Below are 23,150 nucleotides of genomic sequence, written 5' to 3'. Positions count from 1 at the left end.
CTCGTCCCTGCAGGATGTGCAGGGAGCACAGGAACTCCCTAGACATGGTCCTCCCCTTCGAACGGGGCTGACTGCAAGACAGCTGGGGAGAGATGGGCAGGTTTAGTGCACAGGCTCCCTCTGCCTCCTGCTTCCAGGCTTCCTCTAGCTCCTCACCCTTACCTAGAGCTCCCCGCTCCGGAACAGGCCCAACGCCTTCTCCAGAGCCTCACCCCGCTGCCTTCTGCAGGAGCCCAGCCCCAAGCCTGGGGTCAGCTCTGCGCCCTCCACGCTCCCAGGCCCGCCGTGCATGAAGACAGAGCTGCAAGCATTCACGCCCGACGGCACGGACAGTGAACTCAGAAGATACACCCGTACCTCGTTCCCTTTGTGTTTCTCTCAGTGTCATGAGTCACAAGTCCCACCCAAGCTGGCTATTTAGGGAATTAAGTGTTGATTAGCCCCAGAGTAGTGGGAAAGCAGTACTTCATTTGGGCATAAACATTTCTGTCACAAACTGCGAAACCTTTCGTGTTACATCTGATGAAAATAGTCTTTTTTTTTTTTTTTCTTTTCGTTCTCTCCACCTTCCCCCACCCCTACAGTTCAATGTTCACCTGGACATTTCTACAACACCACCACTCACCGATGTATTCGTTGCCCAGCAGGAACATACCAGCCAGAATTTGGAAAAAATAATTGTGTTTCCTGCCCAGGAAATACCACGACTGACTTTGATGGCTCCACAAACATAACCCAGTGTAAAAGTAGGTCTCTCTCTAAGGCTTTTCACAGTCCTTGATTAAGAGGGCAAGCGCCTGGGTCCACCTAGGGGGGCGGGTTGGCAGGGGTCCCTGGTTCATTCAGGACCGCGGAGCCGTTGTTAGCCCTCCTCAGGGCTCTGCAGATCAGTGCTGGACCTGCAGGCATTCACCTGTATTGATCCAGGCTACTTCTTCAGGCACATTCACAAGCTGTACTTGCTGTAATTTGCTCCCAAGGGTAAAATGTCAGTTCAGCCCTGTTCAGCAAGCACTGTTTGAGGACCTGTTATGTGCCAGGCAATGCAAGCAGAATCAGTCCCTGGCCCTGCAGCAGCACAGGCTGCGGGACTGCAGAGGAAAGAGCTACTCCCTCTGTCTGGAGAGACGAGGAAAGGCTTCGAGAGGCCAGGAGAAGGTTTTGATGGAGAGGGTTGGGGGAGAGTGGGAGAAAGAACTTCATGCCCAAGAGAGCAGCTGGGAGGAAGCACAGACTCAGAAAAGTGAAAGGCTTCATGGGAAGAGACCCCTGGACCTGATCATGGAATGTGCTGCAGGGAGTCTGAAGCAGACCAAGAAAGGAAGGCTTGTTGACTCAAAAAAAAAAAGCACAACCTAAAAGTTGAGAGTTATGTTTTATTCGGCTCACAAAACTGAGAACTTAAGCCCGGGACGCAGCCTCTCTGATAGCTCTGAGGAACTGCTCCAAAGAGGAAGGGGAGGAACCAGGATATATATGAGTTTTTGCAACAAAGACCAGGTAGTCGGAAGATCAAGATTACTGTTAATTAAACAAGACCCGATATCTCAAGGTAAGGAAGTTAGCGCTTTTCTCTGTAAGGGAAGATGCAAGAGTCTGGGCTCACTGAAATCGTTCCTTTGATGTGCACCTCAGCTATCTGGGGCCAGTATCCTGTGCTTTCTCATCCTGAGTCTCCTCAGGGTGCATCATTTGGGGTGGCTGCAGTGTGATGGCTTGATGGTCGCAACATCCTTTGTTTACTGATATGGCAGGCAACGTTTTTTCTTTTTTTAAATTTTACTTATTTTAATTTATTTATTATTTTTGGCTGTGTTGGGTCTTCGTTGCTGCGCATGGGCTTTCTCTAGTTGTGGCGAGCGGGGGCTACTCTTCGTTGCAGTGTGTGAGCTTCTCATTGTGGTGGCTTCTCTTGTTGCGGAACACGGGCTCTAGAGCACGGGGGCTTCAGTAGATGCGGCACGTGGGCTCAGTAGTTGTAGATTGTGGGCTCTAGAGCGCAGGCTCAGTAGCTGTGGCGCACAGGCTTAGTTGCTCCACAGCATGTGGGATCTTCCCAGACCAGGGCTTGAACCCGTGTCCCCTGCATTGGCAGGTGGATTCTTAACCACTGCGCCACCAGGGAAGCCCAAAGTTTTTTCATTGACAGTCTTGACTGCAGACTAGAGAGCTTAGTTTGTATTCTGTAGGAATGGGGAGGTAAATCATTCAAGGACTTGCTGTTTGGACTTGGTTTGTTTGCTTGTTTATTTTTAACTACTATGTAAAATTCTCTACTAAAGGCCAGCTGACAACCTCAGCTGGTTCAGCAATGTAGGGGAGCAAGAGGCCTCCCCAAACTGGAAGAACAGGGGATTGAAAGGGGCAGTGAATCATTTGAATTTATGACTGGAAGCTTATCTAGTTTTCTCTCTATCCCAATGAAACCCTTTTAACAACATCCTCACAAGTAGCTGTCTAGTCTCTTTTTCGTTAAATTAAAAAAAAATTTTAACATCTTTGTTGGGGTATAATTGCTTTACAATGGTGTGTTAGTTTCCGCTTTGTAACAAAGTGAATCAGCTATACATATACATATATCCCCATATCTCCTCCCTCTTGTATCTCCCTCCCACCCTCCCTATCCCACCCCTCTTGGTGGTCACAAAGCACCGAGCTGCTCTCTCTGTGTTATGAGGCTGCTTCCCACTAGCTATCTATTTTACATTTGGTAGTATATATAAGTCCATGCCACACTCTCACTTTGTCCCAGCTTACCCTTCCCCCTCCCCGTGTCCTCAAGTCCATTCTCTACATCTGAGTCTTTATTCCTGTCCTGCCCCTAGGTTCTTCATAACCTTTTTTTTTTTTTCAGATTCCATATACATGTGTTAGCATACGGTATTTCTTTTTCTCTTTCTGACTTACTTCACTCTGTATGACAAACTCTAGGTCCATCTACCTCACTACAAATAACTCAATTTCATTTCTTTTTATGGCTGAGTAATATTCCATTGTATATATGTACCACATCTTCTTTATCCATTCATCTGTCGATGGGCATTTAGGTTGCTTCCACGTCCTGGCTATTGTAAATACAGCTGCAATGAACATTGTGGTACATGACTCTTTTTGAATTATGGTTTTCTCAGGATATATCCCCAGTAGTGGGATTGCTGGGTCGTATGGTAGTTCTACTTTTAGTTTTTTAAGGAACCTCCATACTGTTCTCCATAGTGACTGTATCAGTTTACATTCCCACCAATAGTGCAAGAAGTTTCCCTTTTCTCCACACCCTCTCCAGCATTTATTGTTTGTAGATTTTTTGATGATGGCCATTCTAACTGTTGTGAGGTGATACCTCATTGTAGTTTTGATTTGCCTTTCTCTAATGATTAGTGCTGTTGAGCATTCTTTCATGTGTTTGTTGGCAATCTGTATATCTTCTTTGGAGAAATGTCTATTTAGGTCTTCTGCCCATTTTTGGATTGGGTTGTTTGTATTTTTTGATATTGAGCTGCATGAGCTGCTTGTAAATTTTGGAGATTAATCCTTTGTCAGTTGCTTCATTTGCAAATATTTTCTCCCATTCTGAGGGTTGTCTTTTCATCTTGTTTATGGTTTCCTTTGCTGTGCAAAAGCTTTTAAGTTTCATTAGGTTCCATTTGTTTATTTTTGTTTTTATTTCCATTTCTCTAGGAGGTGGGTCATAAAGGATCTTGCTGTGATTTATGTCATAGAGTGTTCTGCCTAAGTTTTCCTCTAAGAGTTTTATAGTGTCTGGCCTTACATTTAGGTCTTTAACCCATTTTGAGTTTATTTTTGTGTATGGTGTTAGGGAGTGTTCTAATTTCATTCTTTTACATGTAGCTGTCCAGTTTTCCCAGCACCACTTATTGAAGAGGCTGTCTTTTCTCCATTGTATATTCTTGCCTCCTTTATCAAAGTTAAGGTGACCATGTGTGTGTGGGTTTATCTCTGGGCTTTCTATCCTGTTCCATTGATCTATATTTCTGTTTTTGTGCCAGTACCATACTGTCTTGATTACAGTAGCTTTGTAGTATAGTCTGAAGTCAGGGAGCCTGATTCCTCCAGCTCCGTTTTTCTTTCTCAAGACTGCTTTGGCTATTCGGGGTCTTTTGTGTTTCCAAACAAATTGTGAAATTTTTTGTTCTAGTTGTGTGAAAAATGCCATTGGTAGTTTGGTAGGGATTGCATTGAATCTGTAGATTGCTTTGGGTAGTATAGTCATTTTCACAACGTTGATTCTTCCAATCCAAGAACATGGTATATCTCTCCATCTGTTTGTATCATCTTTAATTTCTTTCATCACTGTCTTATAGTTTTCTGCATAGAGGTCTTTTGTCTCCTTAGGTAGATTTATTCCTAGGTATTTTATTCTTTTTGTTGCAGTGGTAAATGGGAGTGTTTCCTTAATTTCCCTTTCAGATTTTTCATCATTGGTGTATAGGAATGCAAGAGATTTCTGTGCGTTAATTTTGTACCCTGCTACTTTACCAAATTCGTTGATTAGCTCTAGTAATTTTCTGGTAGCATCTTTAGGATTCTGTATGTATAGTATCATGTCATCTGCAAACAGTGACAGCTTTACTTGTTCTTTTCTGATTTGGATTCCTTCTATTTCTTTTTCTTCTCTGATTGCTGTGGCTAAAACTTCCAAAACTATGTTGAATAATAGTGGTGAGAGTGGGCAACCTTGTCTTGTTCCTAATCTTAGTGGAAATGCTTTCAGTTTTTCACCATTGAGAATGATGTTGGCTGTGGGTTTGTCGTATATGACCTTTATTATGTTGAGGTAAGTTCCCTCTATTCCTACTTTCTGGAGAGCTTTTATCATAAATGGGTGTTGAATTTTGTCAAAAGCTTTTTCTGCATCTATTGAGATGATCATATGGTTTTTATCCTTCAGTTTATTAATATGGTGTATCACATTGATTGATTTGCATATATTGAAGAATCCTTGCATTCCTGGGATAAACCCCACTTGATCATGGTGTATGATACTTTTAATGTGCTGTTGGATTCTGTTTGCTAGTATTTTGTTGAGGATTTTTGCATCTATGTTCATCAGTGATATTGGTCTGTAATTTTCTTTTTTTATAGTATCTTTATCTGGTTTTGGTATCAGGGTGATGGTGGCCTCATAGAATGAGTTTGGGAGTGTTCCTCCCTCTGCTATATTTTGGCAGAGTTTGAGAAGGATAGGTGTTAGCTGTTCTCTAAATGTTTGATAGAATTCGCCTGTGAAGCCATCTGGTCCTGGGCATTTGTTTGTTGGAAGAAATTTTTTTTTTTTTTTAGAATATTAATTTTATTTTTTATTTATTTTTGGCTGTGTTGGGTCTTCGTTTCTGTGTGAGGGCTTTCTCTAGTTGTGGCAAGCGGGGGCCACTCTTCATCGCGGTGTGCGGGCCTCTCACTATCGCGGCCTCTCTTGTTGCGGAGCACAGGCTCCAGATGCGCAGGCTCAGTAGTTGTGGCTCACGGGCCTAGTTGCTCCACGGCATGTGGGATCTTCCCAGACCAGGGCTCGAACCCGTGTCCCCCGCATTAGCAGGCAGATTCTCAACCACTGCGCCACCAGGGAAGCCCCCTGTTGGAAGATTTTTAATCACAGTCTCAATTTCAGTGCTTGTGATTGGTCTGTTTATATTTTCTATTTCTTCCTGGTTCAGTCTCGGAAGGTTGTGCTTTTCTAAGAATGTGTCCATTTCTTCCAGATTGTCCATTTTATTGGCATAGAGTTGCTTGTAGTAATCTCTCATGATCCTTTGTATTTCTGCAGTGTCAGTTGTAACTTCTCCTTTTACATTTCTAACTCTATTGATTTGAGTCTTCTCCCTTTTTTTCTTGATGAGTGTGGCTAATGGTTTATCAATTTTGTTTATCTTCTCAAAGAACCAGCTTTTAGTTTTATTGATCTTTGCTATTGTTTCCTTCATTTCTTTTTCATTTTTTTCTGATCTGATCTTTATGATTTCTTTCCTTCTGCTAACTTAATTTTTAAATTTTATATTGGAGTATAGTTGATTTACAATGTTATGTTAGTTTCAGGTGTACAGCAAAGTGATTCAGTTATACATATACATATATCCATTCTTTTTCAGATTCTTTTCCCATATAGGTTATTACAGAGTATTGAGTAAAGTTCCCTGTGCTATACAGTAGGTCCTTGTTGGTTATCTATTTTATATATAGTAGTATGTATATGTCAATCGCAAACTCCTAATTTATCCCTCCCCCCGTGTTTCCCCTTTGGTAACCATAAGTTTGTTTTCGAAATCTGAGTCTGTTTCTGTTTTGCAAATAACTTCATTTGTATCATTTTTTTTAGATTCCACGTGTAAGTGATATCATATGATGTTTGTCTTTCTCTGTCTGACTTACTTCACTTAGTGTGATAATCTCTAGTTCCATCCATGTTGCTGCACATGGCATTATTTCATTCTTTTTATGGCTGAGTAATATTCCATTATATTACACACACACACACACACCCCCCACATCTTCTTTATCCATTCCTCTGTTGATAGACATTTAGGTTACTTCCATGTCTTGGCTATTGTAAACAGTGCTACAATGAACATTGGGGTGTGTGTATCTTTTTGAAATATGGTTTTGTCTGGATATATGCCCAGGAGTGGGATTGCTGGATCATATGGTAGTTCTATTTTTAGTTTTTTAAGGAACCTCCATACTGTTCTCCATAGTGGTTGTACCAATTTACATTCCCACCACAGTGTAGGAGGGTTCCCTTTTCTCCACACCCTCTCCAGCATTTATTGTTTGTAGACTTTTTGATGAAGGCCATTCTGACCAGTGTGAGGTGATACCTCATTGTAGTTTTGATTTGCATTTCTCTAATAATTAGTGATGTTGAGCATCTTTGCATATGCTTTTTGGCCATCTGTATGTCTTCTTTGGAGAAATATCTGTTTAGATCTTCTGCCCATTTTTTTTTTATTGGGTTGTTTGCTTTTTTGATATAGAGCTGCATGAGCTCTTTATATATTTTGGAGATTAATTCCTTGTTGGTTGCTTCGCTTGCAAGTATTTTCTCCCATTCTGTAGGTTGTCTTTTCATTTAATTTGGTCTCTTCTTGAATACCTGCCTTAACAAGAAGCTTACTGCCGCTCATAATATCCTAGTCTGTTGGTAGATTAGACTTGGGAAGTTCACAGTGTAAGAAGATTCTTTTCCCCATCAAGATGAAATCTGTTTCCTTGCCCTCCCACCCCTCGTCCTTGGTTGGCCCTTAGGAGCTGCATGGCACAGTTCCTCAGGTAGCCGGTCAGGCTCAGAGGCAGTTTTCTGGACTCCAAGACTCTCTCCTCTCCCTCTTCTCTTCCAGGAACAAAAGGCTGTTTTTTGGTTTTTTGGGTTTTTTTCCTACTGGGAATAATAAATCCCAGTTACAACTAGAGAGGCCAAAGGTAATCCTTCAACATCTTCTCTTGAACAGGTTCACCTGACAGTTTTAAACAATAAGCTCCTTTAGGGAAAGAATATTTGTTGGATGAGTGGAGATTCAGTGAGTGAAGTGTGGCTGAGGTGGGGGGGGGGGCGTGTGTGTATACCCACAAGTGTGTACGCTCCTTGCCTTTGGTGCCAGAGGTGAGTATCCAGCATGACCTATACTGACTGATAGCTGAATGGAATTCTCTTCCCCACTTAAAAATAAAACATGGTCTTGACCAGAGAGAAAAGTGAAAGAGTATGGCTGTCATGTCTTCATCAAAGATCTCTAGGAAAGGCTCAAATATCCTTTGCTGAGCAGTAAGCTCTATTCTCCCTATTTTGACAGACCTACAAGTTCTGTGCCATGCGTTCTCCTGTCACTTGGACTTTGTAAACAAAACAGTAAAAACTAAAGTTATCCTTTTGTTTCACAAACACCTGTCCCTGACCTTGAATGCCTTCAAGTTAATGAGAAAATGATGCCCTGGGAACCCAGAGGGGTGGGCTCTGTGTGGGAAGTTAATGTAGTTGGGCTCCCAGTGGGGGCTGTGGGCACTACAGGGCAGACTCATTCCTGCGATGGTGTCATTTCCAGGGGCAATAGGGTTCTCCTCAGCCGAGCGGGGGCTGGCCATGCCATCATTGTTATTATTATTTTTTGGCCATGACATTATGACAGCTGTGTTGTGCCTTTGTAACTCATGGCATTTCCTCTTCCAGACAGAAGATGTGGAGGGGAGCTAGGTGATTTCACTGGATACATCGAATCCCCAAACTACCCAGGCAATTACCCTGCCAACACAGAATGTACCTGGACCATCAACCCACCCCCCAAGCGCCGCATCTTGATTGTTGTCCCTGAGATCTTCCTGCCCATAGAGGATGACTGTGGAGACTACCTGGTGATGCGGAAAACTGGTGCGTCTCACCTGTCTGCTCCCCTCCCCTCCTGAGGCCAGCTGGAAAGCCTGATGGCACGCTGCCTGGCTTTATAATTTAAAACATTTTTTATTGAAGTATAGTTGATTTACAATATCATGTAAGTTTCAGGTGTACAGCACAGCGATTCAGTCATATATATGTGTGTGTGTGTGTGTGTATATATATATATATATATATATATATATATATGTATATATATTCTTTTTCAGATTTTTTTCCCTTATAGGTTATTACATAATATTGAGTATAGTTCCCTGTGCTATACAGTAGGTCCTTGTTGGTTATGCCTGGCTTTAAATGGGAGAAGCCGGCCTAGAATGCCACCTCGTATTAGAACAGAGATGGGACATGAGTTTCTAGAGTTTGCCAAGAAAACAAAATTTAGACAAAAATCACAGGTTGAGGCCTCCTATTGAACCCTAGAGGAAGCGATCCTGCAGGTCAGTCTTCCCTCTGTGCTCACTGGGAACCTTCTTCCATAAGGACACAGAGTGTCAGTGAAGCTCATGCAGGGCTGACTTCAGGACCCCAGACACTTGCCTCACCCTGGGAAGCAACTCATGGCTTAGGGACTGACCAAGACCAAGGGCATGGTCTAGCCAGGAGGGACCCGCCTCCCATCCTGATGCATGACCCAGTGTCCATAAAAGGATACTGTCATCAACGCAGCTTAGAGGCAGTGTCATGAGGGGGCTCTGCCTGGATCTGAATCCCAGCTCCACCTCTTATTCTGTGATCTTGGGAATACATTTGGGAACTTTCTTTGCCTCAGAGTGCTCATCTGTTAAAATGGGGATAATAATAGTTGCTACCTCATAGGGTTATCATGAGGAATAAATGCATTTTTGTTTGTAAAGCACTTAGAATAATAATGACACATGGGGCTACTACATAAGTATTTGCCATTCTTATTAGTGGTTACAATGTCTGAAGTCAGGTGTGGGTTTGAATCCTGATTTTTCCACATACTGGCTGTGTGACCCTGGGCAAGTAATTAATTTCTCCGTAAGTGAGATAACCACTGCACCAACTTCCTCTGGTTTTGGGGGGTGGGTGTTAAGTGAGATAAAGTCCATAAAGTGCAGAGCACACTGCCTGGTCTAAGGAACCATGCAGCGAATGGCGGAGATTACTACCAGGTTACAGCAGGTTGGCCCTGCAATGTGAGGGCCCTGACCTCAGCTCCTGCAGTGAGTGCTGCAGCCTGGGCTGCTGCTGTTTGCCAGCCATGGGCCTTGCAGTTAGCCTTCCCTGGGGCCCACAGTCACGACTGTGGCCCTTACGAGGACTCAGCTTGTCCTGAAGAGCCCTTGTACATAACTTGTTTTGTGGTGTAAGTATTTGAAAAGATGAGTGTTCATTGTCTGCAGGCTCAGTGATGAGTCTTGAACCCCATCCCCTCCAACTTCCCTTGGCAGCTTCGTCCAATTCTGTGACAACGTATGAAACCTGCCAGACCTACGAACGCCCCATCGCCTTCACCTCCAGATCCAAGAAGCTGTGGATTCAGTTTAAGTCCAATGAAGGGAACAGCGCCAGAGGGTTCCAGGTCCCGTATGTGACATACGATGGTAAGCACTGTGAAGCTCAGGCTGCAGCACGCGTAAGAAGGTTCTCTGCTTTGAACAGAATCAACTCCTGGGCCAGCTGGTAGACTGCTGACAAGCACGCATGCTCAGAAAGGCAGGCAGGATACGGAGAAAGGACATCGCTGACTCACAGGTGCCAAGTTTTAAACAGGCATTTGGGGACACTGACTGCAAGGATGAAGAGATGTTTAGAAAGTAAATAAAAGTGAGCATAGCTTTGTGGGTCAGAACGTGGGCGATGGAGTCAGCCAGGTTGGGTTTAATCTCTTCTGCAACTTTGTGGATGTTACTTACCATCTCTAGGCTTCATTTTCTCAGTGTGTAAATAAGGATAATCGTTAGACTTAATGTGAAAGTTCAATAGGATAATCCATAAAGGACTTGGTGCAGTGCCTGGCACATAGGAAATACTCAATAAATATTAACTTACTACAATTGCAGCTTTTTTTATACAGAATCCTAGGGAATGAGGAAAAAGACCTGAGTTCTGGTCTTGTCTCTGCCACTAACTTGCTGTGTAACTTTGGGCAAGTTAGATGACTTCTCTGGTTTCATTTTCTTCTTGTTAAACGAAGGGGTGGCCTGTGTGAGCCCTGGGGCCCTACCAAGCTCTGAGACTTGGGTGACAAACATCTACTAGGAACACAAAATGAACTGGACCTTGTCCTGGAGGACCTCATAACCTAGCGGGGGAAGAGTTATCTGTTCATCGTGAACTTATTCATTCATCCATGCCACAAATATTTAATGAGCATCTAGTATGCCAGGTATTGGGTGAGGTGCTGGAGACAACACGGTTAGTGACAGAGAGACAAAAAAGAATATGGTGTCATAGATGCTACAACGGGGCATGTACAAGGCTCTGTGTGAGACAGAAAAAGGGGCAGCCATTCATTTTGCATGGGTTTTTGGAAAGAATAGAGCAAAGTCTGAAGAGATTTGGGTCTTGACAGAATATGTAAGTTTTCTTATAAATGGGAGGAAGAACATTCAGGAAAAGGGAATGACATAGGCCAAAGAATGGAGTACCTAGCATGTTGGGGACTAATGATTTGGCCAGTTGGTAGGGTGCATGGGGCTCAGCAGTGAGAGATGAGATTACAAGCAGGTGGGGTTAGGCTATGAAGAGTCTCGAGTGCCAAGCTCAGAAGGGTGGACCTAATCTTATAGGGAGCCACTGAAGGTTTTTAGGCAGACAGGTGTGAAAAGTAGGTGTTTTGGAAAGACGATATTCTATGGAGTTCCTAAAAACACCACACATAGTTTATTTCTAACATGTGACAAACTCTAGAATCATCATCCTGGTGCCTGAAACCATGTCAAACACTAAGACAAGGGCCCTTAGTATAAGACTCCTAGGTGGACACACATGGCTCCCAGGTGGCTCTGCTGGGATTCAGAGCATCTTATCTCCCCAAAGGCAGCCAGCCAACAACCTCCCCCATCTAGGATCAGGAAGGAGCCAAAAAGCCACAGAGACTCCAGAACAAATGTCACCAAAGTTCACACATTTTAGTCAGGCTGTTCTCAACTCTGTGACACAGGAAAACATCTTGATTTTTTTCTTTAATTCAAATAAAGGGTTGTAGCTTGAACCAGGGGAAATGACATATAACCCTGGTTAAGCCCACAAGAGTGTGTCTGAAATGTATGGACACCAAGGGGAGAAGAGAGGGTGTGGGTGGGATGAATTGGGAGATTGGGATTGACATATATACACTAATATGTATAACATAGGTAACTAATGAGAACCTGCTGTATAGCACAGGGAACTCCACTTCACTGTACAGTAGAAACTAACACAACCCCAATTAAAAAAAAAAAAAAGAGTGTCACAGCAGAAAATAGTTGAAAACTGCTGTTTTGGCTGTGCAGAAGCCTTTTAGGTCTTCCCCAGAGCCTATTTAATTTTTTCTTTCAACCTATATTTCAGACAGTTTTGATATCTGGTTCCAAGCCCAGAAGAATAGCAGTCACATTGAGAAGGGGCAGCTGAGGCTGCTACAGACTAGCCCACTGGCCTGGAGAGCAGGGAGCACTGTAGCTGCAGCTAACATGTGCTGAGCTTATGAGGACCAGGCATATGCCAAGTGCCCTTGACACGGCACATTCCTCACAGCCACCCATACAGTGGACACTACTCTCCTGATTTTACAGATGAGGCCACTCTGGCTTAGAGATTTAAGTAACTGCCTGAGAGCACAGCAGGACAAAGTTGCAGGGGTCTTTGGGACTCCTGAGTTCTTACCTACAACACTGGAGTGCTTTTCTCATGACAGTTGGAGCAAGTGAGGAGACACAGTAGTTCTTTCTTTTTTTTAAATTAATTTATTTATTTAGTTTTGGCTACACTGGGTCTTCGTTGCTGCATGCGGGCTTTTCTCTAGTTGCGGTGAGCCGGGGCTACTCTTCGTTGTGGCGTGCAGGCTTCTCATTGCGGTGGCTTCTCTTGTTGCGGAGCACAGGCTCTAGGCGCACGGGCTTCAGTAGTTGTGGCACGTGGGCTCAGTAGTTGTGGCTCGCGGGCTCTAGAGTGCAGGCTCAATAGTTGCGGCGCATGGGCTTAGTTGCTCCGCAGCATGTGGGATCTTCCCGGACCAGTGCTTGAACTCATGTCTCCTGCATTGGCAGGCGGATTCTTAACCACTGTGCCCGACACTGGGAAGCCTGACACTGTAGTTCTTAAAAGCAGAGGAAAGATTTTTTAAAAAGACGGTGGTTTGGAAGCATTTGGGATAGTGGCAAACAGCTCTCTAGAACAGTGACAGGCGTTCCTAATGGTGAACTCCTCATCAAAAGGAGCTAATTCTCTGAGGTAGAGACTCTGCAGCAGAGGAATTCAAGATTTAAAAAAAAAAATGGTAACCTTATTCATATTTTATAGATTTTGTATTCACGAAAATGAAAGGATAAGAAGAAAGAGACCACATGAATAGAGGACCAGTGATATTGTACATGTATTAAATTAGTAATTATGAGTATTATCCTATGAATTTCCATTTCCCATCACTTGACCAGGAGAAACTTTTTCTCCCACACAGTTCCAGTGATGTTCTTATGATTTGTTTGGATTTGTTGCACATGATATGCATACAAAGAGGCATTCTTTTCTGCCTGGAATTTAAAAAAGATTGTGTTTTGCATATGCTTGATTTGAATTATGACTGTAGGAAATAGGCTAGACTTTGAAATGCTACTGATGCATCAAGGAAGATGAGGAATAAGAGTTGAGCAGCATGAAGGTCACTGGTGACCCCGACAAGCAGTTTTGGAGGAGTGGTGGGGGCCAGAGTTGACTGGAATGGGTGTGAGAGAGAAAGAAAGGAATCGAATTGGAGATAGTGAGTGCTGACAATTCTTTCAAGGAGTTTTGCTACAAAGGGGAGCAGAGACGTGGGATGGAAGCTGGAGGGAGAAATGAGATCTAGAGAGGGTTTTTTTAAAAAAAAATTGGAGACACAACAGCATGTTTGCATGCTGATGTGAAAGACCAGCAGAGAGAAAATTTCATCACGTAGGAAAGGAAGGGCAGAATTAGTGGAACAACATCCTTGATTTGGTGAGAGAAGATGGAGCTGGTAAGCAAAGTGGAGGGATGGGTCTTGGCTGGATGTACAGAGGTTCATCTGAGGGAGGAAGAGGAGAGATGGGTGCAGACGCTGGTGGGTGAGAGGAGGTGGTGGGTGAGTCCGTGGAAGTCCTCTCTGATTGCCTGCTTAGTATCAGAGGGGTCATTGTTCTGCTGGCAGCTACAGAAGGGGCATTTCTCAGAACCTTATTTGAAAAATGAAAGAGTCAGCTTGGAAAGAACTAAACCATACAAATGCAAAATACGTCCTTTATTCAAACAGAGGACTACCAGGAACTCATTGAAGACATAGTTCGAGATGGCAGGCTCTACGCATCAGAGAACCATCAGGAAATACTTAAGGTGAGTATGTACCCGAGGGGGCCACGGCAGTCACCCACAGGGCTCGCCAAGCACCACCAAGGAAGGGTTTCCTCTTGCTACCTTTCAGACACTGAGCCTGCTCTGGGCTGAGGTCAGTTTTATATCTTCACCAGACTTAGTTTTTAAAAAAAAAAACTCAAGGAGCCATTTGTAGTGTTGTCAAATAAAGTTGTATTTTTTAATTTGGAAATGTGTGGAGGAGCGGTGGGAAACTTGTTTATCAGAAATCCAAGCCAGCGGCAACTCATGTTTCCATGTTCATTCTCCAAATAGTTGAAGATTCTTGGCTCCTTGCTCATCCTTCAAGCCTGAAGTCCACCAAATTTTAGATACTTATAAGTATAAATAAACACTTGCCATATCACTAACGCAATAAATAGTCCCCAAATTCCAAAGTTATCACGTGGTTTAGAAAAACAATTTTTTACATATTAAATTTTTAAAATAAAAGTAATATGTGCTCTTTATAGATACTTAGGAAACAAAAATTGGGGAAAAAAAGATAAAAATCAGAGGAAACAATTTTCACAAAGTGTTTTTCAGCTGATCAACCTACCGCCTAACAGTGGGACATTATAGTTCCATTGGCAAAATGTCATAATGTTAAAATATTTTGGCCCAGTAACAAAATTCTGTTCTTTTCAGGATAAGAAACTGATCAAGGCTCTGTTTGACGTTCTGGCCCACCCCCAGAACTATTTCAAGTACACGGCCCAGGAGTCCCGGGAAATGTTTCCAAGATCCTTCATCCGATTGCTGCGTTCCAAAGTGTCCAGGTTTCTGAGGCCTTACAAATGAGCCTGCCCACGTGCCACTCCGCACAGCACTGAGCTGTGGGCTGGTGGAACACAGCGATCTGCTTCTGCAGCCAGCATAGCCGGATAACGCTGCCTCTAGTAGCAGTGGCTGCTTAGAGTTCAATTTGTATAGATAATACAGATATTTTGGTAAATTGAACTTGGTTTTTCTTTCCCAGCATTGTGGATGTGGACTGAGAACGGCTCTGAGTCTTACTCGCTTCTCATTGCTGTGGGCACGTGTCTTGGATATGTCAAGGGCTGGCCGAGCTGGACTTCAGTCAGCTCAGGTGAGACTCACGTGTCCTTCTTGGTCCTCACTCCTCCTTGGGGCTGCCTTGTCTGAGACTTCAGCTTCTTCCAGCATAGCCCTCCCTAAGGGAGCCCTCTGCATTCAGATGTCGGCTCCGACCAGGCAGAGCAGGAAAGGGGGAGGGAGAGTCCTCCAGGCATCATCTTCCCACCCGGGACCTGGGAGGACTCGGTGACTCCACAGCCTTCTCCAGCCTGTGTGACCTAAGTTTGATCCCAGAAGCTTGAGTCCTAAGCAGTGATCACTAAAAATAACTTACAGCAGAAAGAATTAGAAATAAAAAGATAGAAACTAAGCACTTCCACAGACATCATAATGTAGACCTATCGATGGCCTTCCCTGTTGCCAGTTTCCACCTCAGAGCAAATGCACAGTGCTTGTCTTACACCTTCAGCTGTGCCTTCAGGGCACCACTCTTCTGGGTGCTGCGGTAGAGCCTGGAGAGTTCAGACAGGATGTGATCTCCTCCATGGATGAGAATCCATCCATCATGAAAAGGAGATTTCACACACCCTGAGTCAATACCGCCAAGGGTTCTCCTTCCTCCGTGGGCTTCCCAGCACAGGGCGTGCGAGGTCCAGGTGCAACGTGGTACAGACCAGCCTGTCATGTTTGCCTTCCTTCCCCTCACCAAGCTCAGAGCCTGACTGGGGTCCAAGGGCACGGGCTGCACGGCTTAGGGTGGTCTCAGGCCCTTAATGGTCACCCACTGCCGGAAGCACACAAATCCCGGCCCCTCAGTACCGCAGAATCATCTCACTTTCTCTCGGCACAGTGGGACCTCACAGTCACTTTCTCCCACAGGAATTTTATTTTTCAATATTATTGAATTTTTAAAAATTGAAATCCACAGGCAAAAATCTCATTACAGTGAATAAAAAAGACTTCTATCAAACAAGCTGCCATTTCCCTAATGAATGGGCTGACTACACACAACCATAGTGTTTTATTTCAGTAGCAAACTAACTCTTCACACAATCAATTCTCTACACCAAAGTACCAAAAAAACAAAAAAAAGATTAACAAATATTTTTGAAGAAAACAAAGATTATTTCATTTATTGTTGAATTCCCTTTTCACCTCAGTGTTTTGTTTTTTAACCTATTAATAACATTGAGTTTTTAAAAGCCCTAATCAAACTTTAAAAAATTTATTTGGATGGTCCTAAATACCCATTTCTAAGTCTCTCTTCAAAAATTTGAGCATCTTCATTTTAAAAAATAATCATTAATACAAGTACTTGGAATTGGTGATGCTGGAACTTGGCCTACATTTCTGAGTCTGACCCTAAGATGAAAATTCAAATGTAATATAACGTGAGTTAATGACCTGACCGATGGCAGCAGAATTGCACCACCCCATCCAAGCATGTTAGTAACCTTGTCCTTAGGACTGTCTGATTCTGTATTGCTGGTTTCACAAGAAGGCTAGGGATGGCAGTACACTGGGGGTTGGAAGGAGGCTGCATAAACCTGGTCTCTGTGAAGCATCCTCCAGGAGCTGGGCCATGCATGAGCCACTGAGGCCCTCCTGAAGCTTCCTCTCTATACCCATCAACCACTCTGAGAGACTCTGTGGTCCTGTTGGAAGACTGGGTGGCAGGGGCTACTGTTGCTACCTGTTAAATCAATAAATGGTTATCAAACATCTGCTCTTTGCCAGGCACTGTTCTAGGTCCTAGAGATGCACAGTGACAGGACAGAGAAGGTCTTGTCATTTTAGAGGGAGGAGACAATGAACAAATCAACACGGAAAGTATCAGCTAATAGTAAGTGCTATGTTGAAAATTAAAATAGGTTAATATAACATGATGGTGTGGCTTCTTTAGGTTTGGGAATTGTGGAGGTTTCTCTAGGTAAACGGTATTTCAACTGAAAAATAAATGGCAAGAAGGAACCAGCCTTGGACAAATCAGGGGGAAGAACATTCCAGAGAGAGGAAAGCCAGGTGCAAAGGCTATCAGCCAGCAACAAGCATGTGTGTGGATCACAGACTAGTGAGAAGGCAAGTGGTATGAGATGAGGCCAGGGAACTGGACAGGGGCCAGAGCGCACTGGACAGGGGCCAGAGCGCACTGGGCTTTGGAATTCAGAATGAGGGGTGTGGGTTTAATTCTAAATGTGTCGTGAAGCTTTTGGAGGGGGTTTAAACAGAAAAGTGGGGTGATCTGATTTATGTTTTTAAAAGATAGCTCTGGTTACTGTATGAAGAATAGGTTTTAGAAAGCAGGCACGGAGGCAGAGAGCAGTTAACAAACTACTGCAACCAACCAAGCAGCCATCCAGTGAGAGATGAGGTTGTCTGGGTAAGGCGGGAGTAGTGGAGAGGAGAGAACAGAAGGATTCTGGACATGTTTTGGGAGAGAGTCACCAGAACTTGCTGATGATTGGGTGGAAGGGGAAGGGAAGGACAGCAACTGAAGGTGACCCCTAGTTGTCTGAATAACTGGTAGATGGAGAAGACTGTAGGGGGAGCAGGTTTGGGACATGTGACAATCTAAAAACCTGTCTACAAATTCTTTGATGCTCCTTCCATGCAAAGTTGGGGGCCTTTTGCCCCTCCCCTTGAACCTGGGATCTGTGACTGATTAACCAATCTTATATGGCAGAAGTAACATTTTACTAGTTCCTGGGCCCAGGACTTAAGATACTGGCAATTTCCACTTCGTCTTCTTGGGAAACTCACTGGGACTTCAGTCACCGTGCCTTGAGGAAGCCACAGCAGCTCGTGAAGAGAAACCAAGCCCTCCCCACCCCCCCACAGCCCAGCTGACTCCCAGGTGACAGCTGGCAAAACTTGCCAGCTCACCTTAGAAATGGATTCTCCAGCTGATGCTTCACTGAGCAGTCCCCGTTGAGCCATACCAAAATGACAGACTTGTGAGCAAAATCAATGATTATTGTTGTTTTAGTCACTAGGCTTTGGGTGCTTTCTTATGCAATAATAAGACACTGGAAAAGAAGAGAAGATCAGGAGTTTAATTTTGGCCATTCTAAGTATGACATGTCTATTAGGTATCCAAATAAAGAGTTCAAATAGGCAACTGGTTCTATGAAGTCCCAGGAGCGCTCAGGGCTGGAATATTAATTTTAATGTCACAGAATAAAGAATGAGACGGGTTGAGGTCACCTGGGAAAAGTATGTAGATAAAAGACCAGTCAACTCTGAATTCTGGGGTTCCCTGTGTGGCCACAGGGACAGAACTTACAGGAGCTGTTGATGAAGTAAACAGGAAGAGGTCAGAGCTGAGCTTTGCCTTCCTTCCACGAGAACAAGTTTGTGGTAGAACTCTGAGTGGGAGAGGAATCTGTACACGTCCTTCCCTCCAGCTGTGGATATTGTTCTTGAGCCATTTACTGAAGTGCTGCTTTTATGGCTTTAGCCACGTTTCCCTTGAGCTTCCAATGCTAATAAAAGAGTGCTTGCCTTTTCACACTAACAGATGATTATCTTCACTTTGGAAAATTGCTTCCTCTGAATCATTCTCTGAGCTGTTGAGTGTGTCATCTGTAGGCACTCACTGGATTTAGGTTTGCAGGTGATTGTATAATTGTCATGTGGAAACTTGGGAAAGGCAGCAGCTGCACCGCACAGAGCAAGGAATTGTGGATCTTTGCAGGAAGATGCACCAGGGCTGCTGCCTGCTGCCCACCACTGTAGACCGCTGCAGCCAGTGGGCCTGTGCACCGGGAAACCCCGGGCTCCCTCCTGCGCCCCTCCATCTCCTCCTCAACTCACAAGACATGCCTCTTACTGGGGCTGTCAGTATCTCTGCTTCTTTTCACACAGGAGGATGGGTCCCAGGAGCCTTACCTAAGTCTACATCACTCTTAGTCAGTATTTGGGAGGCACATGGATTAGGTGAGGCTGGAGTAAAGCAGTTCCTCACCAAGTCAAGGGAGCCTTGTTACCTGTGGCCTTCTTGCTAGGCAAGCCATCAGCTGCCTCCAAATCCAGGTCCTGGGCGTTGCCACTAGGAGCCCATCCACAGGAAATTAGAAGCCTTGGAGAGGCTTCCTCCCTGTGTCATCTTCTACTCCAGGGGCTTGTGAACCCAGCTCAGGGGTGTCCTGGATATTTGTGGTAACCTGCTTCCTTCTCCCTTCAGGCAGTCCTGATCAGCCTACAGGAGACCAACAGCAGGGGCCTGATGGCCCAGCAAGGCTGCTCCTGTGATTGACAGCTCTAAAGACATAACTACTCAGCAGGGATCACTTTCCAGAGAACACAGTAGGATTGAAATAGATTTAGAAAGTGAAACCACTCATTCACAGGCAGGTTGCTCTAGCTGAATAAAAGGGATACAGATTAAACCCACCTACTATAAACAATGATCTTAACTCAGCATTGCTTGCTTTTCAGAGTATCTCATTAGGGGAATGGACTACAGACCTTAGTTACTAATAATTCTTTGTTACGTGTTTGCTCGTTCATTCATTTATACAACATACTTACTGAGGGCTTACAAAGTGCTAGGTATTCAGGAACCAGTGATCCTGTAATGAGCAAAATGCTCTTGTGGAGTTTAGATTCTAGTGGGGGGAGACAGAAAATAAACAAACATATAGTAAAGTCAAGTGTGATAACTGCTATAAAGAAAATTAAAAAGGGTGAAAAGATAAGAGTATGAGGAGGTGGTGGGAGGGAGCTGCTACTCTAGATAAGGTGAGCTCATCATTGGAATCATGAATCCAGCCCCCTCCCAGGGCACTGGCTCCTTAAACCAAGCCTGGCAGCGCTGGCCCTGGCAAGTTCCTCTACCCACCCAGCAGGAACTTGACAGTTTGGCTCAGGCCGGGCTGACCAAAGCTCCAGCTTGTGAACAAGCCATTTTGCAATTCCTAGAACAGATGCCACCTAGTGGTTGTAAATGGAATCCACCTGTGTTTCAGTCATCCCACTGCCTTGGAGCTTAAGTGACCGTGGAGCTTAAATGCTCATAATTCAAGACAAAATGTTTCCAATGGGATGTTGGGGACTAGGGCTGTGGTTTGACAACTGATTGCATGTTGTTTCAAACAGCCCTCGGAATGTATCTGTTTAGATCTTTTCCTTCCCTCTGCCTGGCCTAATGACTAATGACCAGGTGAGAAGTCATTGATCTTCAGGTCCTTTCAAACTATCAACAATTCTCTGAATCACATCCATGTCCAAAGACACACACACACACACACACACACACACACACACACACACACACACACACACACACACACCCACATTCATTCATTCATTGTTATGGTCTCGGCACCATGCTAGTCTGGATACATATTCCTGAGACAGGAGGAAAAAAGACTTGAAAGAATGGGGGGGGGGGCTTCCCTGGTGGCACAGTGGTTAAGAATCCACCTGCCAATGCAGGGGACACAGGTTCGAGCCCTGGTCCAAGAAGATCCCACATGCCGCAGAGCAACTAAGCCTGTGCACCACAACTACTGAGCCTGCGCTCTAGAGCCCGCGAACCACAACTACTGAAGCCTGCACACCTAGAGCCCGTGCTCTGCAACAAGAGAAGCCACCGCAATGAGAAGCCCATGCACCGCAACGAAGAGTAGACCCTGCTCACGGCCACTATAGAAAGCCCACACACAGCAACGAAGACCCAACACAGCCAAAAGTAAATTTAAAAAAAAAAAAAAAGAATGAGGGGGAACACTCAGTCGCAAATTGTAATCTTGTGTAATTTTCACCACGTGTCGTTTCAAGAGCTAACACACCCCACTGACTTGGAGTGTCTTCTGATCCTATATTTTATCCTAGGACTGAAGGATAACTTTGAGGCATAGTTTGGAGTTTTCTGTCTTTTCCTTGTGCAGCGCAAAAAGCAGAAATACAAACCTACCTCAAATCTGAGCTTTGGTGCTATGTTTGTCTTATTATACACACTTCGTGGTTGAAAAAAAATTAATAGTTTCTGAGCAGAAAATGGAACCAGTGCCCCAGGGAGGATAGACCCAGCAATGTGTGACTGACACACTCACGGCCAGCAGAAGAGTGTGGTGGTAAAGAGTGTGAGCTTGTGGTGAACCCTGGCTGGGCCTGCTGGGCTCAGCCCTCTGCAGCCTTATGTGTATATATTTAGGAGTCTTATTAGGTCAGTTTGCGTGACCACAAACTGGTCATCGTTACACAGTGCCAGTGCAGCTGCAGTAAATGATGCCTGTCCATTGCATAAAACTGTGGACAGTATAGCCAGATGGTAATGGTGGCAAAGGAAAAATATGTGCTCAGAATCCCAATGTTAGGTCCAGGTGACTTGGCTTGAGGAAGGCAGCTTTTAGCAGCCACATCAGGCACCAAAGCTGAAGTTTTGAGTGATGTGGGTGCAACTATAAGAGGCTTGGTAAACCCTCACTCGGGGTTTCCAACGAGGAACTAAGGGGACTCAAGCAGCGTGACTCACCCAATATTCCCCCTCTCAGTATTCCTAATGTACTTTTCTGAGAATGCATTCTTTCTGTTTATGTTAGTGAAAGATTTCTCAAAGATTTATGTTTCATAATGTTCGTTTTCTCCAAGACTCCCATTATGTCCTCTGCAGTACCTGGATTTGTATCCGAGCTCTGCCACTTAATAGCTGTGTGACCTTGCACAAGTTACTTGACCTCTCTGTGCCTCAGTTTCCTCATATAGTAAAATAAAGAAAAAGATAGTACTTACTGGATAGGGTTGTTGTGAGAATAAATGAGTTCACACATGGAAAACTCTTAGAAAACTACCTGGAATGTAGTATGGGCTCAATAAATGTTAACTATCATCATCATTATCATCTTACACCACTTCAGACTAGAGAAGTTAAATCCAAGATACATTTTAAAAATGGGTTCGTACTCTGCTAGTTTCTCCCATTTCACTGAAATAGAGAATCCTTTAGTTTCAGGCTTTCTAGTAGGATGTGTTCTAGGACCAGAAGAATTGGAGCTTGAAGTAGGAATGAAAGGCCATAATGCCTGACTTGGGTTCTTCCACAGGACCTTCTGAAAACCCCTATCCTCCTGAGCTGGAAAGGAGAAATGTGTTCTTCCAATCTCCTAAGACTATCTCTCTCAGATCAGAAACAGCACCCATATACAGAGACCTGTCAATCCATCATCTTTCCTTATTTCCAGTCCTCAGCCTCTGATGTGTGAAGATGGCAATACATCTCCTTGCTGAGCTCAGAATCACACATTCTTCAGAGCTGCTCATCTCAGGTTTGATGTTTCCAGCATGACGAAGTCCAACCTTTGACCCCAGAGAGGCAGTGCTCAGGGCCATAGGCAGGTAAGGCCAATGAACACACTCACTTTGTCAGGGTGTGAATTCAGGTTCCAAAAATGAGTAATTTGCATGAGGCTTGTGGTCAGTGGGACAAGTCCCTGATGAGACAGGAGGACATAGGCCTGGCCAAGGTGGGTCTGACCATCATGTGCCTCAGAGAGCGCAGAACTCAAAGGGAAATGTACTAGTGGAGTGTAGACAGTCTGAAAAGAGATAATTTCATCTTTTTTTTTTGACTTAAGACAGAATTTTATTCTGTTATGGTTTTCCTTAGTTTGAAGCGATCTTTATGGTATGTGAAATACCTGCTTGAGAGTCTATCCTGTGTTTACGTTTTTTTTGACATTCCTCATAGATTCCTTATATCACTGACATTTATTTTTTCGTATATTGCAACATTTTTATATATTCAATAGAAGATGTATGTTTTTTCACAAGTATTCCACATCGATCCTGCCATGCTATTGTACTTTCATTGAGTTTGAAACTGAATGCATTCAGGGACTTCCCTGGCGGTCCAGTGGTTAAGACTCCGTGCTTCCACTGCAGGGGGCGTGGGTTTGATCCCTGGTTGGGGAACTAAGATTCAGCATGCCGCACAACCAAAAAAAAAAAAAAATTGAATGTGTCCATGGGACTCATTTTGGGCAATGAAATGTGTGTCACTCTTGGTCACCCAAGAGAGGCTTGGGTCCCTTCTAGATTGACATTTTGAGAAAACAGCATGTGCTTCACCACACTCTCTTTTCCATATTGAGGATGGAGTAGAGTGGTGCCTCCTGCCCACCTTCAAACAACATGTGGCAGAACCAAAAAGCAAGTCTTCATTGCGTCACTG

At 44.1% G+C, this 23,150-nt stretch overlaps 1 protein-coding gene across 4 annotated transcripts in view; it reads left to right on the top strand.

The window, feature by feature from the left end:
* SCUBE2 (signal peptide, CUB domain and EGF like domain containing 2) overlaps window positions 1–22,190 on the top strand; it is a 75,666-nt gene extending 53,476 nt beyond the window's left edge. For 3 of the 4 annotated variants that reach the window (XM_061202972.1, XM_061202971.1, XM_061202970.1), the window contains 5 exons: window positions 585–746; window positions 8,180–8,377; window positions 9,820–9,972; window positions 13,842–13,921; window positions 14,588–15,949. In XM_061202972.1, the coding sequence (XP_061058955.1) occupies window positions 585–746; window positions 8,180–8,377; window positions 9,820–9,972; window positions 13,842–13,921; window positions 14,588–14,740 (746 nt within the window). In that variant the 3' untranslated portion in view covers window positions 14,741–15,949. Of the gene's footprint in view, window positions 1–584; window positions 747–8,179; window positions 8,378–9,819; window positions 9,973–13,841; window positions 13,922–14,587; window positions 15,950–22,161 lie in introns of those variants that run through there. The other variant, XR_009702318.1, reaches the window with a different exon arrangement.
* The last annotated feature ends 960 nt before the right edge of the window (window positions 22,191–23,150 follow it).

The sequence above is a fragment of the Eubalaena glacialis genome, chromosome 10 (genome assembly GCF_028564815.1).
Source record: "Eubalaena glacialis isolate mEubGla1 chromosome 10, mEubGla1.1.hap2.+ XY, whole genome shotgun sequence".
Lineage (NCBI taxonomy): Eukaryota > Metazoa > Chordata > Mammalia > Artiodactyla > Balaenidae > Eubalaena > Eubalaena glacialis.
The sequence above is the reverse complement of the archived record's forward strand: the minus strand, read 5'-3'. Positions and strand labels throughout refer to the sequence as shown.